This window comes from Pogoniulus pusillus, chromosome 11, assembly GCF_015220805.1.
Source record: "Pogoniulus pusillus isolate bPogPus1 chromosome 11, bPogPus1.pri, whole genome shotgun sequence".
In the NCBI taxonomy this organism is placed as follows: domain Eukaryota; kingdom Metazoa; phylum Chordata; class Aves; order Piciformes; family Lybiidae; genus Pogoniulus; species Pogoniulus pusillus.
The window spans coordinates 28,807,758-28,824,204 of record NC_087274.1 but is presented as its reverse complement, the minus strand read 5'-3'; the positions used below and the strand labels follow the sequence as shown (position 1 = coordinate 28,824,204).

General features: G+C 47.7%; 1 protein-coding gene across 12 annotated transcripts in view; it reads right to left on the bottom strand.

Annotated features, from left to right (window-relative positions):
* Positions 1-16,447, bottom strand: part of ABLIM2 (actin binding LIM protein family member 2) — a 148,447-nt gene that overhangs the window by 24,287 nt on the left and 107,713 nt on the right. For 7 of the 12 annotated variants that reach the window (XM_064151629.1, XM_064151633.1, XM_064151631.1 and 4 more), the window contains 4 exons: positions 15,367-15,468; positions 13,995-14,048; positions 9,878-9,930; positions 9,042-9,189 (listed from right to left, as the gene is read on the bottom strand). In XM_064151629.1, the coding sequence (XP_064007699.1) occupies positions 9,042-9,189; positions 9,878-9,930; positions 13,995-14,048; positions 15,367-15,468 (357 nt within the window). The remainder of the gene's footprint in view (positions 1-9,041; positions 9,190-9,877; positions 9,931-13,994; positions 14,049-15,366; positions 15,469-16,447) is intronic. The other 5 variants (XM_064151636.1, XM_064151639.1, XM_064151630.1 and 2 more) reach the window with 4 other exon arrangements.

Here is a 16,447-nt window from a genome sequence, read left to right as displayed (position 1 = left end):
CAGTATCATCAGGGTTGGAAGAGACCTCACAGATCATCAAGTCCAACCCTTTACCACAGAGCTCAAGGCCAGACCATGGCACCAAGTGCCACGTCCAATCCTGCCTTGAACAGCCCCAGGGATGGCGACTCCACCACCTCCCCGGGCAGCCCATTCCAGTGTCCAATGACTCTCTCAGGGAAGAACTTTCTCCTCACCTCCAGCCTAAATCTCCCCTGGCACAGCCTGAGGCTGTGTCCCCTTGTTCTGGTGCTGGCCACCTGAGAGAAGAGAGCAACCTCCTCCTGGCCACAACCACCCCTCAGGTAGTTGTAGACAGCAATGAGGTCTCCCCTGAGCCTCCTCTTCTCCAGGCTAACCAATCCCAGCTCCCTCAGCCTCTCCTCGTAGGGCTGTGCTCAAGGCCTCTCCCCAGCCTCGTTGCCCTTCTCTGGACATGCTCAAGCATCTCAATGTCCCTCCTAAACTGGGGGGCCCAGAACTGAACACAGCACTCAAGGTGTGGTCTAACCAGTGCAGAGTACAGGGGCAGAATGACCTCCCTGCTCCTGCTGGCCACACGATTCCTGATGCAGGCCAGGATGCCACTGGCTCTCTTGGCCACCTGGGCACTTATCACTCAGAATCATCACAGAATGTCAGGGGCTGGAAGGGACCTCAAAAGCTCATCCAGTGCAACCCCCATGCCAGAGCAGGGTCTCCTATACCAGATCACACAGGAATGTGTTCAGGTGAGTTTTGAGTATCTCCAGAGAGACTGTCTAGTAAGAGAAAGATCAGGGACTTCAGAGGCCAGTAATAAGACTGCTGGGAAATCACTGAACACCAGCAGAGAGCCCTTAGAGTAGGAATGCTCATTGCCTGCTGCCTTTACCTTGTGCTTCATCCGCAGTATCATAGAATCATAGAATGTCAGAGGCTGGAGGGGACCTCCAAAGATTATCTGGTCCAGCCTTTCTGCCACAGCAGGATCACCCAGAGCAGATCACACCTGAACACATCCAGGTGGTTCTTGAGTGTCTCCAGAGAGGGAGACTCTACAATGCCCCTGGGCAGCCTGTTCCAGGGTTCTGTCACCCTTACAGGGAAAATGATTCCTCCTTATGTTTGCATGAAACTTCCTACGCCTCAGCTTCCCCCCATTGCCCCTTGTCCTGTCCTTGGGCATCACCCAGCAGAGCCTGGCTCCAGCCTCCTGGCACTCACCTTTGCACCTTTCTAACCACTGATGAGGTCAGCTCTCAGTCTCCTCTTCTGCAAGCAGCAGAGTCCCAGCTCCCTCAGCCTCTCTCATAAGAGAGATGTTCCATTCCCTTAATCATCTCTGTGGCTCTTATCTGCCTGGCAGTGCCACCAGTGGGCAAAGAGCATGAGGGCTGTGAGACAGACTGAACATCTGCACTGTCACCTCTGCCCTTGCCTGCAAAACGATGCTGCCCTGGAACACCAGTGTGCACTTCAGTTGCTACAGAGAAGACGGATGAGGCAGTTTTGTTCTGTTGCCAAACAATACTACTCAATTAGGAACAAAAAGCTCACTAAGGTAAAGAGCAGCCTGAGAAGAGCCACAGCTCTCCGGAGCTGCCTGCCAGGAGCCGGCCGCGGGCACAGGCGACATCGTGTGGCTGGCTGGAAAAAATCCCAGAGGAGAGTCCAGCTAAAACAGCCCGAAACAAGCTACCGAGACCCACTGACTCCAGCGGGAGCTGCGCTTCACTTAGCCTTTCTTTCCTCCGAACCTAGCTACAAAGTTAAAGACGCTTTGTTTTGCTGTCGCTCTTCAGTTTTATAGACAAAGGGGAAAAGGCTTCAGTAAAAGGCAAGCAGCACATCCTGCTCATCATCTCCTCCAGCTGCTGCTGTGCTGCTGCAGCCCAGCTTCGGAACTAAGAGGCCAAGAGAAAGGCAGCTCTCCCTCTAATTAGGCACCGTCTGAATATCAGCTACTCCCTGCAGGGCTGCGGCTCCTGCTTCTTCCAGCAGGACGTTCGCTCTGACCTGGGTGTGCTGAGACTGCCTCTCATGGGCAGCAAGGCTGGTACAGATCACTAGGGTGACAAAGCTGGTGAGGGGCCTGGAACCCAAACACAAACCCTATGAGGAGCCTGGAACCCAAACACAAACCCTATGAGGAGCCTGGAACACAAACCCTGTGAGGAGAGGCTGAGGGAGCTGGGGGTGTGCAGCCTGCAGAAGAGGAGGCTCAGGGCAGAGCTCATTGCTGTCTGCAACTACCTGAATGGAGGTTGTAGCCAGGTGGGGTTGGTCTCTTCTGCCAGGCAAGCAGCAACAGAACAAGGGGACAGAGTCTCAAGTTGTGCCAGGGGAGGTCTAGGCTGGATGTGAGGAGGAAGTTGTTGTCAGAGAGAGTGATTGGCATTGGAATGGGCTGCCCAGGGAGGTGGTGGAGGTACCATCCCTGGAGGTGTTGAAGCAAAGCCTGTCTGAGGCACTTAGTGCCTGGTTGACTGACTAGGGTCAGGTGCTAGGCTGGACTGGGTGCTAGGTTGGACTAGATAATCTTGGAGGTCTCTTCCAACCTGGTTAATTCTGTGGTTCTACACTAGGTCTCTGCTCTCCCAAATATCTGACCTTTAACATATAGAATTATGGTAAATGGTTATGTATTAAAAATCTACATATGCAAACCCAAGACATAATTACACAGGTGGATGTAAGGAGATGCAAGCTGCATTCTAAATGCCTTCTAATTATAGAGGCCTCATAATGATGTATGTAATGTCATGTGGCCAGGTCTCTTCTAGAGCAGAAAAACACTTCTCCAGTTTGATTAGAGGCTGGACAGGTGAACTCAGGGCTCTTCACTCGCTGTGTTTGGACTCATCATCAGGGATTTGCAATCTGATGCCTACTAACCCCCCTCCACACTGTATTCAACCACTTGGCACCAAACCTATACTCAGAAAAGTTTATTTTCTCTGATAGTTTGCTCAGATACAGCCCTAGAGATGAGGCTGAATGCCAGAATTTTCAGCCATGAGTACAAGAAGAAGAGAAGCTGCTCTGCCATGGCCAAGGGGGCAGGTGACAGATTGCAGGTATTCTGAGCAGGGAAACATTGAGTAGAGAAGGAACTACTTAGGATGTCCCTGGGTATCAAAACAGTCATATCCTTGAATAAAATCATAAAATAATGGAGGGGAAAAAAGTGTAAATGTCAGGAAAACTACCTCATTGTGTAGCTATTGATTGAGGAGCAGGGAAAATTTCCATGAGAGTCAAGAAAAGCCTGGATGAGGCACTTAGTGCCATGGTCTAGTTGACTGCATAGGGCTGGGTGCTAGGTTGAGCTGGATGATATTGGAGGTCTCTTCCAACCTGGTTGATTCTATGAGTCTATGACAGAGAAACATCCACAAAAGGCAAAGGAAAATGAACTACACAATCTATGTGGCACTGGCAGAGAGGTGACATTGATCTTGTGCATTTCTGGATTTAATAGCTCCACATTCCCAAAGTAACAGAAACCTACACAGGAAAATCTGGCATAGAAGAATGACAGGTATAGCAATATGCTCAGGAGAGAAGCTGGCACCATAGGCTGATCCTGGATAACACAGCACACAGTCTGCTACATACTCCTCCCTACTTAACAATGTTCTATGCAAGGACTCGAGTCAGTCATCAGCAAGCTTGCAGATGACACTAAGCTGGGGGCAGATGTGGCTGGGTTGGAGGGCAGAAGGGCTCTGCAGTGGGACCTTGACCACCTGGACAGATAGGCAGAGTCCAAGGGGATGGCATTCAATAGCTCCAAGTGCAGGGTGCTGCACTTTGGCCACAGCAACCCCATGCAGAGATACAGGCTGGGGTCGAAGTGGCTGGAGAGCAACCAGACAGAGAGGGATCTGGGGGTGCTGATTGATACAGTATCACAGTATCACAGTATCAACAAGGTTGGAAGAGACCTCATAGATCATTAAGTCCAACCCTTTACCACAATTCTCAAGGCTAGACCATGGCACCAAGTGTGCCCAGGTGGCCAAGAGAGCCAGTGGCATCCTGGCCTGCATCAGGAATGGTGTGGCCAGCAGGAGCAGGGAGGTCATTCTGCCCCTGTACTCTGCACTGGTTAGACCACACCTTGAGTCCTGTGTCTAGTTCTGGGCCCCCAGTTTAGGAGGGACATTGAGATGCTTGAGCATGTCCAGAGAAGGGCGACGAGGCTGGGGAGAGGCCTTGAGCACAGTCCTACGAGGAGAGGCTGAGGGAGCTGGGATTGGTTAGCCTGGAGAAGAGGAGGCTCAGGGGTGACCTTATTGCTGTCTGCAACTACCTGAGGGGTGGTTGTTGGCCAGGAGGAGGTTACTCTCTTCTCTCAGGTGGCTAGCACCAGAACAAGAGGACACAGCCTCAAGCTGTGCCAGGGGAGATTTAGGCTGGAGGTGAGGAGAAAGTTCTTCACTGAGCGAGTCATTGGACACTGGAATGGGCTGCCCGGGGAGGTGGTGGAGTCCCTGGAACTGTTCAAGGCAGGATTGGATGTGGCACTTGGTGCCATGGTCTGGCCTTGAGGTCTGTGGTAAAGGGTTGGACTTGATGATCTGTGAGGTCTCTTCCAACCCTGATGATACTGTGATACTGTGACGCTTCTCTCAATATATCTGTAGGAAAGCACCAGATCAACTCCAGACAGCTTCCAAACACACCCAACATGTGTATCGTTTAGGTGTTCACCTCCAGGCAGTGATTAATAGATGTTAGGTGTATGAGGTGCTCAGACTTGGTCTGCCCTGCACAGGGAACGCAACAGGACTCCTTGTACACGTGTGTGCAATTTCTGGTGGGGATCAAATCCCTTTAAGCTACACCAGTGAGACCGATGATCCAAAATAACTTCTCTTTATCTTGTTACAGCCTTGTGACAGGCTTTGTAGCATCTGTTTTTCCTCTTCCTTGCATAGCTAAGCCATAATTTCCTTAATATAAGTTGATGGAGCCAGCTATCATATTACCAAACTGCCCACAAGGCTGACATCCCAGCCCTGCTGCCAGACGTGCCTCGCATTGGGTGCATTCCTTTGGAAAACTGCTTCCCCAGCTTGCTTACCCCAGATGACCTGTGGCTGCTGCATGGTGCAAAGTGGAGGAGGCAGGGACAGGAATGACCCTTTGCTCAAATTCATTTAACCTGGGTTTTTGTGTCATCAGTCTAACCTAAAAATCAGGCTTGACTCTGGCAACCACTTCCGTCACCTCCTGGCTTGCTAAAATGCGGAGTAAGAAAGTGTGCAGCACATGCTTTTGGCATTGGCAGCTAGCATGGGCACGTGGGCTTCCAGCAAGTATTGAGTAACAACATTTCCCCCATTATCCCACCTGGATCTGCAAGCACAGTATCACAGTATCATCAGGGTTGGAAGAGACCTCACAGATCATCCAGTCCAACCCTTTACCACAGAGCTCAAGGCCAGACCATGGCACCAAGTGCCACGTCCAGTCCTGCCTTGAACAGCTCCAGGGACGGCGACTCCACCACCTCCCCGGGCAGCCCATTCCAGTGTCCAATGACTCTCTCAGGGAAGAACTTTCTCCTCACCTCCAGCCTAAATTTCCCCTGGCATAGCTTGAGGCTGTGTCCTCTCATTCTGGTGCTGGCCACCTGAGAGAAGAGAGCAACCTCCCCCTGGCCACAACCACCCCTCAGGTAGTTGTAGACAGCAATAAGATCACCCCTGAGCCTCCTCTTCTCCAGGCTAACCAATCCCAGCTCCCTCAGCCTCTCCTCGTAGGGCTGTGCTCAAGGCCTCTCCCCAGCCTCGTCGCCCTTCTCTGGACACGCTCAAGCATCTCAATGTCCCTCCTAAACCGGGGGGCCCAGAACTGAACACAGGACTCAAGGTGTGGTCTAACCAGTGCAGAGTACAGGGGCAGAATGACCTCCCTGCTCCTGCTGGCCACACCATTCCTGATGCAGGCCAGGATGCCACTGGCTCTCTTGGCCACCTGGGCACACTGCTGGCTCATGTTCAGGTGGGTATCAATCAGCACCCCCAGATCCCTCTCTGTCTGGCTGCTCTCCAGCCACTCCCACCCCAGCCTGTATCTCTGCATGGGGTTGTTGTGGCCAAAGTGCAGCACCCTGCACTTGGAGCTATTGAATGCCATCCCCTTGGACTCTGCCCATCTGTCCAGGCAGTCAAGGTCCCGCTGCAGAGCCCTTCTGCCCTCCAACCCAGTCACATCTGCCCCCAGCTTAGTGTCATCTGCAAACTTGCTGATGACTGACTCCATGCCCTCATCCAGATCACCTGTGAAGATGTTAAAGAGGATGGGGCCCAGCACTGATCCCTGAGGGACACCACTAGTGACAACAAATAATGCTTATTCTAAGTTAATCTTTGGAGGAAAGTGTTTATGGTCATGATAGAGAAGAGAGGGCTCTACAATATTTAAAACACATAATGTTTGTATCAAACAGTAGTGCAAGGACAAGTCAACAACCTGCCCTGATGCTATCATCCTATTGACAACTGCGTAACATAGGTTCTTCTGTGTGTTAACGAGGGGCAAGTTTTGGTGGTAGAGAACCTTGTTGTGGAAGGCCAAACCAGGCCAAAATAGGCCTAAACATGTATTGGCTTGCCCAAACATGTTTTTCTGCTCTCCCTCCTTCTGCTGATGGGACAAGCAACCACGGGAAAGAAAGACAAAAGGCTTCTGGTGCCTCCATGTCTGTCCAAACTTGTGCACAAGGTACCTGCACATGTTTATACCTAAAACATCACAGTATCACCAAGGTTGGAAGAGACCTCACAGATCACCAAGTCCAACCCTTCACCACAGCGCCCAAGGCTAGACCATGGCACCAAGTGCCACATCCAACCTTGCCCTGAACTGCCCCAGGGACGGCGACTCCACCACCTCCCCGGGCAGCCCATTCCAGTGTCCAATGACTCTCTCAGGGAAGAACTTTCTCCTCACCTCGAGCTGAAATTTCCCCCGGCGCAGCCTGAGGCTGTGTCCTCTCGTTCTGGTGCTGGCCACCTGAGAGAAGAGAGCAAGCTCCCCCTGGCCACAACCACCCTTCAGGTAGTTGTAGACAGCAATAAGGTCACCCCTGAGCCTCCTCTTCTCCAGGCTAAACAATCCCAGCTCCCTCAGCCTCTCCTCATAGGGCTGTGCTCGAGGCCTCTCCCCAGCCTCGTCGCCCTTCTGGACACGCTCGAGCATCTCAGTGTCCTTCCTAAACTGAGGGGCCCAGAACTGAACACAGTACTCGAGGTGTGGTCTGACCAGTGCAGAGTACAGGGGCAGAATGACCTCCCTGCTCCTGCTGACCACACCATTCCTGATGCAGGCCAGGATGCCACTGGCTCTCTTGGCCACCTGGGCACACTGCTGGCTCATGTTCTGTCCTAAAAAGGTAAAAGCAAGTCCTGACTTCACCTAATATGGTTAAGCTTGGCAAACTGCCATTCTCATTGGTTAATCTGTGTCCAAAGGCCCATTAGACTCAGGCTACGTTGATAAAAGAGATAAGCAGGTTACCTAACATGCTGCTGCTGGCATTGCTTTTGCCTAATGTGGTCTCTGCTTCTGGCAGTGATCCTACCATTGCCTTCTGCCATTGTACATGCTAAGCTATAAGCTGCTACATAGTAACAAGCTCTGATGCTTAGGGTTTGTCTACCTGGGACGGCTTAGAGTTTGCCAGGGAACAGGCAACAAATTCCTCCACACGATAGGCTTGCTTAGCCTGCATGACATAGTGCCAAGACTGCACATCTGCATGACATCCTGCCTATGCCTGCAAGTCTTCTGCCAATACTGAGAAGCCCTGGAAGGGACACACAGATCACCCAAAAAGAACCAGGACCAGGCCAGAGATTGTCTGCCTCTTTCCCCAGCATTCTTGCTAAAGCCCGAGAAGATTTAGAAGCCTCTCAACAGATGACAAGGCACTTAACAGAACTCCCTGCAAGTGTTTGGGTGCTGTAGTTAGCCCTGGGAAATCCAGAGACTAATATTTCTGAGAGCAAATACTCAAAGCTTCTTTAGGAAGACTGTAAGTGAATGCAAGTGCCTTCTGCCTTAAAGCAGAGAGAAGCTTTCTGAGACCATCTCGTGGGCAAACAGCATAACTGACTGCAAGAACCTCTCTTCCTGTTCAATTGAGTTCAATGATTGTACTACTGCTAGCTATTTCTTAAGTGCTCTAGATCCTGTTATTCCTTTATGTAATATATCCATGAGTGTTGCAAAGAGACTAATATTATTAAAAATGACTGGGCAGGTGGTGAGAGAGTCCTGAATATCAAAACTAATACAATATATTAATTTTGAAAAAAAAAAAAAACCCTCTCACATTCCATTAATACCCTCCATAACAAACCTCTGCTCTCCAAAAGCTTTCTTTTACAAGCACTTCTTCTTCTGTCCCTAAAATGAAACTGTGAATAGCTTCACTATCCAAATCTGGTGAAAGACCTGGAACACAAACCCTATGAGGAAAGGCTGAGGGAGCTGGGGGTGTGCAGCCTGCAGAAGAGGAGGCTCAGGGCAGACCTCATTGCTATCTGCAACTACCTGAATGGAGGCTGTAGCCAGGTGGGGTTGATCTCTTAAATCAGGCAACCAGCAACAAAACAAGGGGACACAGTCTCAAGCTGTGGTGGGGGAGGTCTAGGCTGGATGTTAGGAGGAAGTTGTTGGCAGAGAGAGTGATTGGCATTGGAATGGGCTGCCCAGGGAGGTGGTGGAGTCACCATCCCTGGAGGTGTTCAGAAAGAGACTGGCTGAGGCACTTAGTGCCATGGTCTGGTTGACTGGCCAGGGCTGGGTGCTAGGTTGGACTGGCTGAGCTTGGAGGTCTCTTCCAACCTGCTTGATTCTATGATTCTATGGTCTGAAGGCGCTGAACGCTAACCAGCCACAGCAAAGCAGAACTGACAAAGAGGTGTAATTAGGACAGGGAAACAAAGCCACAGGCCAGGTAAGGAGCTGTAACATGGATGAAGCTGCAGCAAGGGCCACCTCGCTGTGCGGGCAGGCCAGGGGCTGCAGGGCGCAGCACTCACGGGAGTAGCCGGCGGTTGTGCCCTCCTGGGCCCGCGGGAAGCTCTCTCGGTCACTTCCAGCAGTGAGAGACAGGGATCGTGTGTCCAGGTCCGGGGAGTTAGTCCTGGTGTCCACATCCCCTTTCAGAATAAGCCAGCTGGTCTTTAGCTGGAGAGAGTAAAAACCCTGTTACAAGATTCAGGACTTAACATCTAATACACCTAACCTGGTGGACTGGTAGAACTGGTTGACTATAGCATGACTTAGACACCACAGCTACCAAAACCTGCTGACTTCCATCTGGGCTAGGGACAGTGACAGCTTCTCTGTTAATCAGGCAGCCCACTGTGACCCACTTCAGATGACTGTAGAATTGTTTTGGTTGAAAAGACCTCTAAGACCATCTAACCCAGTCACTCTCTAACTTTGCCAAGCCTGGTGCTAAAGTATGATGCACTATGTGACTTTTATTAACCCAATGTTAACCTTTTTGTTGTACCTAAAGCAGAAGTCCACAGGCTCAGCTGAATCACCTGTCTGTGTATTGGGGACTGCAGGAAAACTCATGAGCTCATTGCTCTTCATCTCAATATCCCCACTTCTTCTTCCCTGTAGAATGTAGGATCTGAAACTTCTGAGTGAGAGATGAATCCTAGAATGGTTTTGGTTGGAAAACACTTCAAAGATCATTGAGCTCAAGCATTATCTAATTCTACACTGCTCTTCATGGACAGACCTAAAAGTAGTAATGATTCTTTCCTTCACATGACAGGACACCTTTGTGTCAGAACACATTCTAAGCAACAGCTGCTTCAAGGAAGATCAATACTCAACTTTTATTCCTCCTGATCATTACCTTCCTGCTGTCCTGATCCAAGCCGACATCCTCCCCTTCTGATCTTCTTGCTGCTGGAAGATTAAATTCATTATAAAAATTAGAATAGATGACATTAATCTTTTTCTTCCCCTCCCCCCTGCCCCTCTCTGTTTTGGATGTGGTTATTTTCCAAATGTTTTTAAGAGGGGAAAAAAAGGCAATTGAAAAGAACCAAACCAGAGATGACAATGTATGTGGTCACTGCGAGCAGTGCAGTCAGTTTCTGTGTTACCTTAGCCATGGAAAGTATATTTGGTCACACAGATACACTGTGGTTTACACACCTCAGCCTCCTACATTCCCAAAAAGGATAGGCAATGATGATAGTAAAGAAGATAGGAATAAATTTGGTATTATCTCTTCATGAAACCTGCAAAAGAGGCTGTGTCAGACTCTAAAATTCACAGTTCTTGGACCAATCACTTTTCTGACTGCATTTTCCTCTTCAAAAAAATAGTCTTTTCACAAGAAAAGAACCCCAAACTATCGTTATTTTACTGTTGCCTTATCTTCCTGTAACCTCCCACCTTGCTGACAAGAAAACTCAAAACTGAAACCCTCAAAGCTATTCATTACAGAGGTCCCAACCATACAGTGTGGTGTTCCTTTATCTCTTTATCTCCCAGAAGAATTGTTTCAGCCACCTCAGATGCTTCCAGAAAGATATTTTCCACCATTTCAGAAAATCTCCCCAAATTTGAGTCTTAGTTGCCTTTGTCTCACTCTGTGTTGTTTTGGGGAGACATTTGATGGTACAAAGCTGGAGTAATGCAATGATCTAACCTAATCTTAAGCCCAGGAGAAGTCATCACAACCAGAAGTTTGTCTGCAAAAAGGCAACACAAGAACCTCATGCAGCACAATCTGGCCAGAAAATGCATTTATTGATAATAGAACCAGTGTGGTAATACAACAGTTAAGGCTAAGGTGAGATTCTCAGAGGTAGAAGTGGGGAGGAGATCAAGTCGAGCTGTTGGAAATGCCCTCTCCGTTTCCCCAGGCAGCACATTGGCAGAGGATCTACCCTGCCTCTAAACAAGGGCAAAAAGCCACCAGCAGCAGCACTGCAATGCTGTGTTGTTGTGTTTTCTGGTGCCATCACAAGGCTCACACCCAAATCAGAGCTGTTTTGCTTGAGGAGGTGATACTTGGAAGTTGACCAATTGCAGAAGGGAAGGAAAAGCTATGGTTGAGGAGGTGAACATCTGTACCTGTGAGGGCTGGGTTGGGTTTTTTCTCAACTTAAGGTGGCAAAACAAAGCTGGGTCATTTAAAAAAAGGCATGGAAAGTCTTACAGTTTTCAGAGTTAGCTGAGAGCATCCTGATGAGAGCATTTTCCCTAGAATAGTTTTGGTTGGAGAGGACCTTTAAGGTTATCAAGTCCAGGATTATCCAACTCCACACCATCTATGCCCACTAAGGCACGTCCTGAAGTGCATGTTTCTTGAACACCTCCAGGCATGGTGACTCCACCACCTCCCCAGGCAGTCTGTACCAGTACATGACCAGGTGGCAAGCTCCTTCTCTAAGACACAGACATGTTCCTAGCTGACAAATAATTCCCTACACTGCAAGAAAGACTGAAAACAGGTTCAGTGATATTTTGGGAGCTTCCAATCACCAGTCAGTGAGTTGCTCCAGCTTATAAGTGTGGATCTTGCTCTCACTAAATCAGAAATTCACACAGAGAACCTGATGCATTTTTGGAAGCTGCTTTTGTTTCAAGACAAAGATGTCTCCAAAGACAAAAATCTAAACAAGTTTAATCCAAAGCATTATGCAGAGATTTCAAACGTTCCATGGGATGCTGAGCATCAGACTTCAAAGAGATGGAGAGAAGTGCAACCAGAATCCACGGGGGCTGTAAAAGCCTGTCCCTCCCAAGTTCCTGGGAAGGCTTTATAAAACACATCCTTGGCAGATAAATTCAAGTGGCCTGAATTTCATCAGTGCTGAGCATTAGCTTCACCACAACAAAGATCACTCAGTCCTGCTGTGAACCCCAGCAAGAACTGCATGTCTCAAACAGACCAGTGCCAATAGTGCCAAAGAGCCAATCCCTTCCTTTTTGCCTTCCTGTTTTGAATGATGTTCAAATACTCCTGGACAGTGAACATAGACAGAAGAGCAATCGTGTAGGCTTCCCCACTCTTCACTTTCCAACTCCTTGCTCTCAGCCTCTTGCATGTTCCATTTTGTCCACTCTGAAGTTGTGTGTTTATGATAGAAACACAGAAGCCGTAGCTACAGCAAATCTGTTGGGCACTGCTGTAAGTGAAACCTTTCACAGCCAAATGTTTTAGAAGAGCTTCTTGCACTTTTTTGTTTGAAAGAACATTTTTGTGCTTGTTTATTCAAACGTGGTCTCTTCAATGAAGGAATGTTCTCTGGCTCCTTTTCAACATCTATTAGTTCAGTGTCCCCTTAGCTTGAGGAGCTGAATCATCAGCTGCTTATGCTTTAGCCAGGAGTTCTTCCAGAACAAGAGGTGAATTTTATTTAGTTCATTGCTGGGGGGGGTTATCTGGTTAGTTTTGGGGTTTGTTTTATTTTGAGTTACAGAAAACTCTGGTTTTGCTCTTCCACAGTCAAACAAGGAGCACATATTTTTGACACAACCCCGTAGAACATCTACCATCTATAAAAGAGAGTTTAAAACATCTATCCTGTGCTAGTTTGCAGCTAACTAGAATGTTTTGGTGAGAAGAATTAGATTGCAGGCTGTGAAAGGGAAACAATGGTGATGTCTGCTGCACTCATAGGCTTGCTGAGATGTATAAGAACAAGAACACAAACACAGATAGCACAGTGGCTGTCTGGGCTTTGGGGCTGCACTTCTCTCTCTAACCTAACCTGCCGTCTGTGTGACTAAATCCATCTGCTTCCTAACCCACTGCCCGACCCTTCAATCTTCCTTGGGCATAAGGCAAGATCTGGGGTAAGGGGGAGGGGTGAGAGGAAGGTTGGTTGGGAGCCCCTCCTGGGGACTCAGGTTTCTGGGAGGGCTGTTGTGTTTCTGTATTACCTTTCACCTTGTCTATTTCTGTCTATAGCTGTACATATTGTAACTATCTGCTTGTATCTTGTGCTAAGATGTAAATGCAAAGCTTCATTCAATTTCCAGAGCCACTGGGTCTAGTTTGGACTTGGATTTTCCAAAGTGTAGAGGAGCAGGGAACACCCAAACCATCACATATCATTCTTAACTTCTAGCTATGGCTGATTGGCTGATTTAATTGTTTTACTGCTCTCTCCAGTGATTATGAGGGGCAGCTCCTTGCAGCAGTGCAAAACAGAGAGAATCCAGACTTCAATTGAGTATCTGATGGATGAGAAATTGATATAAAAATGCCTGGGCTGAAAGAAATAATAAAAGCTGCTTAGAATCCTGTCTGGAAACCAAAAATATCTATAAAGTGAAATGACACAGCCAGGGTACAGGACATCAGAGATGTGGCATCAGGTTGTGTAAGTCAGTGAAGCTTACTTCATAGAACCATAGAATCACAGAATCAGTCAGGGTTGGAAGGGACCACAAGGATCATCTAGTTCCAACTCCCCTGCCACAGCCAGGGACACCCTACCCTAGATCAGCCTGGCCAAAGCCCCATCCAGCCTGGTCTTAAACACCTCCAGCCATGGGGCTTAAACCACCTCCCTGAGCAACCCATTCCAGCCTCTCACCACTCTCATGCTCAACAACTTCCTCCTCATGGCCAGCCTGAACCTGCCCATCTCCAGCTTCACTCCATTCCCCCCCAGTCCTGTCACTCCCTGAAAGCCTAAAAAGTCCTTTCCCAGCTTTTTTGTAGCCCCCTTCAGATCCTGGAAGGCCACAAGAAGGTCACCTGGGAGCCTCCTCTTCTGAACAGCCCCAACTCTTTCAGGCTGCCCTCACAGGAGATACTTACTGAATCCTTCCTTGGACAGTTAGACAAAGTGCTACTTCGTTTTCACCTGACATTTTCCCTTTTCAGTTTCAGATTGTAGGGCCAGAATGAAAGCACAGAATGCAGCAAACTGATTTGGAAGTCAGTATGTGTTTGTTTACAGAGCCACACAGAGGAAAGAGCAACAGAGAGAAGCAGACTGTACCATGCTGTTTGTAGATAGGAGGTTTCCTATAGATGTTATCTTTTACACCAGTGTCTGAGGAAGAGGAAAGAGAAAGAAGAAAAGAGTAAACAAGCAGTTCAGACCAGCTGCTCCTGACTCCTCTCAACAACACTCAAAATGCAACCACTCCAGCAAATACTCCATACTCAGTCAGTGCTTTGTCCATCATTACTTAGTACAAGAGAATGAAGCTTTATCCATCATCTGTTGGGAACAGTAATATTAAATGTAGTGATTCTGTAGAATCCCTACATTTAATATTACTGTTCCCAACAATCATCTTTATGTATTTTGAACATTAGCTGTCCCTGCCTGTGCAGCTTGCTCCCCTCTACATCCCTTAAAATGCTTTAAGACACCTTGGATGTCATCCACTTGCTGAAATGTAGGTGGTTACATCTGTACCACCACTGTATACTCCAGAGGCAGCACTTGTCACTGCTTCAGATAGAACTCCTGGACAACAGCCTGCTGTAACAGTCACACTTGGAAAGGGACTGTCTCTATGAACTGTGCAGGAAATGGAGATGTTCAGATACAGATGTTTAAACCTGAAATGCTCAGCATTCTTACTGTAAAGGCCTTTGTATTGTGGGGCTACCTTGGCCTTCCAGGAATTGTTTGAAAGCACCCAGAGCCACAGTCCAGGGTTCCTATATCTTCATAGAAAGGTAAAGCTTGGAAGGGACCTCTGAAGATTATCTAGCCCAATCCATCACATTGTACAGGCATCAGATTAATTTGGTGCTACAGCTCTGGGCAGATAGAGTTACTAATTACAGTGTGTGAGCCCAGAAGCTGACCTTAAATACACAGACTGTGCCACTGAACAGGTAGATGTGCTCAGGCAGCCCAAAAAGCCAACGAGTGTGGACCTGAATTTAATGTGCTTGTTGACTGAATGTGATCTTGAATGCGAGCTTCCCAAAGCTCTAAAGTCTCCCAGCTATGTTGAAAGCCTATGTTAATATGTCTTGTTAATTCAGAAATTAGATGGATGAGGAAAAATGCAACACCAAAAACCTCCTCAGCTTCCATGCTGCACACGAGTTCAACAGACCTGTGCAGCCATGGCACTATAAATCATTTTATCTTCTTAGGCTAAATAACATTTATCACTGTGTGCCTGCTCTAACACAGGTTTTTATATGTAAGCATAGCTCCCTAACTGTTATTTCTGAGACAAAGTTTAACAGGTAATAGATCTTAATTTCTCTGACATTTTCTTCTCCTGCAGTTCAAAATCCACAAATCAATGCAAAAAAATACCCAAACCAAACCCAAAAACATTCGGAAGAGAACAAACAGGTACCAGCAATTGAAGATCAAAAGCTAAGCAGTGAATGCCTACCTGGAATATGGAAATGCCTAGGAGCCTGCTGATAGACAGAAGGTGAAGATTTGCTGTCTGAGTACATGGATAAGCTTGGAGTGCTCCGGCCACTTTCACTGCCTCCAAGGGGAAGAGCAAAGAAAGCAGATAAAAGAAAAAAAAATGGAAAGCAAAGTAGAGTATTTCAAGCATAAAAGCTTGTTCAGTATGACTTGTTAATCCAACAGTTTGAAATGCATGAGGATCTGTAAAAGCCCTTAATTTCCAGCACAGGGTATTGGCTCAGACTCCCAAAATCTCAGTTCATCCATAATGAATATCTGCTAGGCAATATCAGATGGCACTGCCCCACTTGGAAACTGAAGCTTCTGTTTTCACAACACTTCAATGAAGAGGGGGGAAATAAAAGGATAAGAGCATCCACTACCTTGTAAGGTGTCTCACACTGCTCCCAGCTGAATCATCTATCAATCAAGGCTTTTAAAAGCATAATGCTATGGCTCATGCATGGCCTGCCCCTGACGAAACCAGCCATGAAATCATCCCACAGCATTTAAATTATCTCAGAGCAGGACTGGACCAAACCCCAGATGTTACAGCTAAGTCAAACATTCCTGAATCCATCAGTGACAAAACCAGATGTTGGAATTGGGTTCTTAATTGCAAACTTCTCCCACAAATAACATGCCACAGCATTTCTTACGTACGCAGACAAGGTTGGATTATCAAGTCATGGGTCTATAATGCCATAGTCACATCCTCACAGTTCAAGACATACGTAGGGCTGATCCATACTTCCATCCTGATTCCATGATTTCCACTTGTTTTGTCAAATGCTCTAATGAGCCCTTCATTCCCTCTCAGCTGGGCTCCCCAAGGAGCATTCTATGGCATTATAGTGCTGCTCAGCAAACAAAAAAGTAAAGCTCTACTTTTTTGGGACTTGTAAAATCCGCTTCATTGACAGCACTGTAAGCAACTGGAAGCCAGACATGACATTTACTCCAACAGAAAAGGGTTGTTAACTTGCTGTTACTGGTTTAGTGTGGATGAAGCATAAATTTAATGGGCTGTAATGAGGAAATTATAGCAAGTTCTG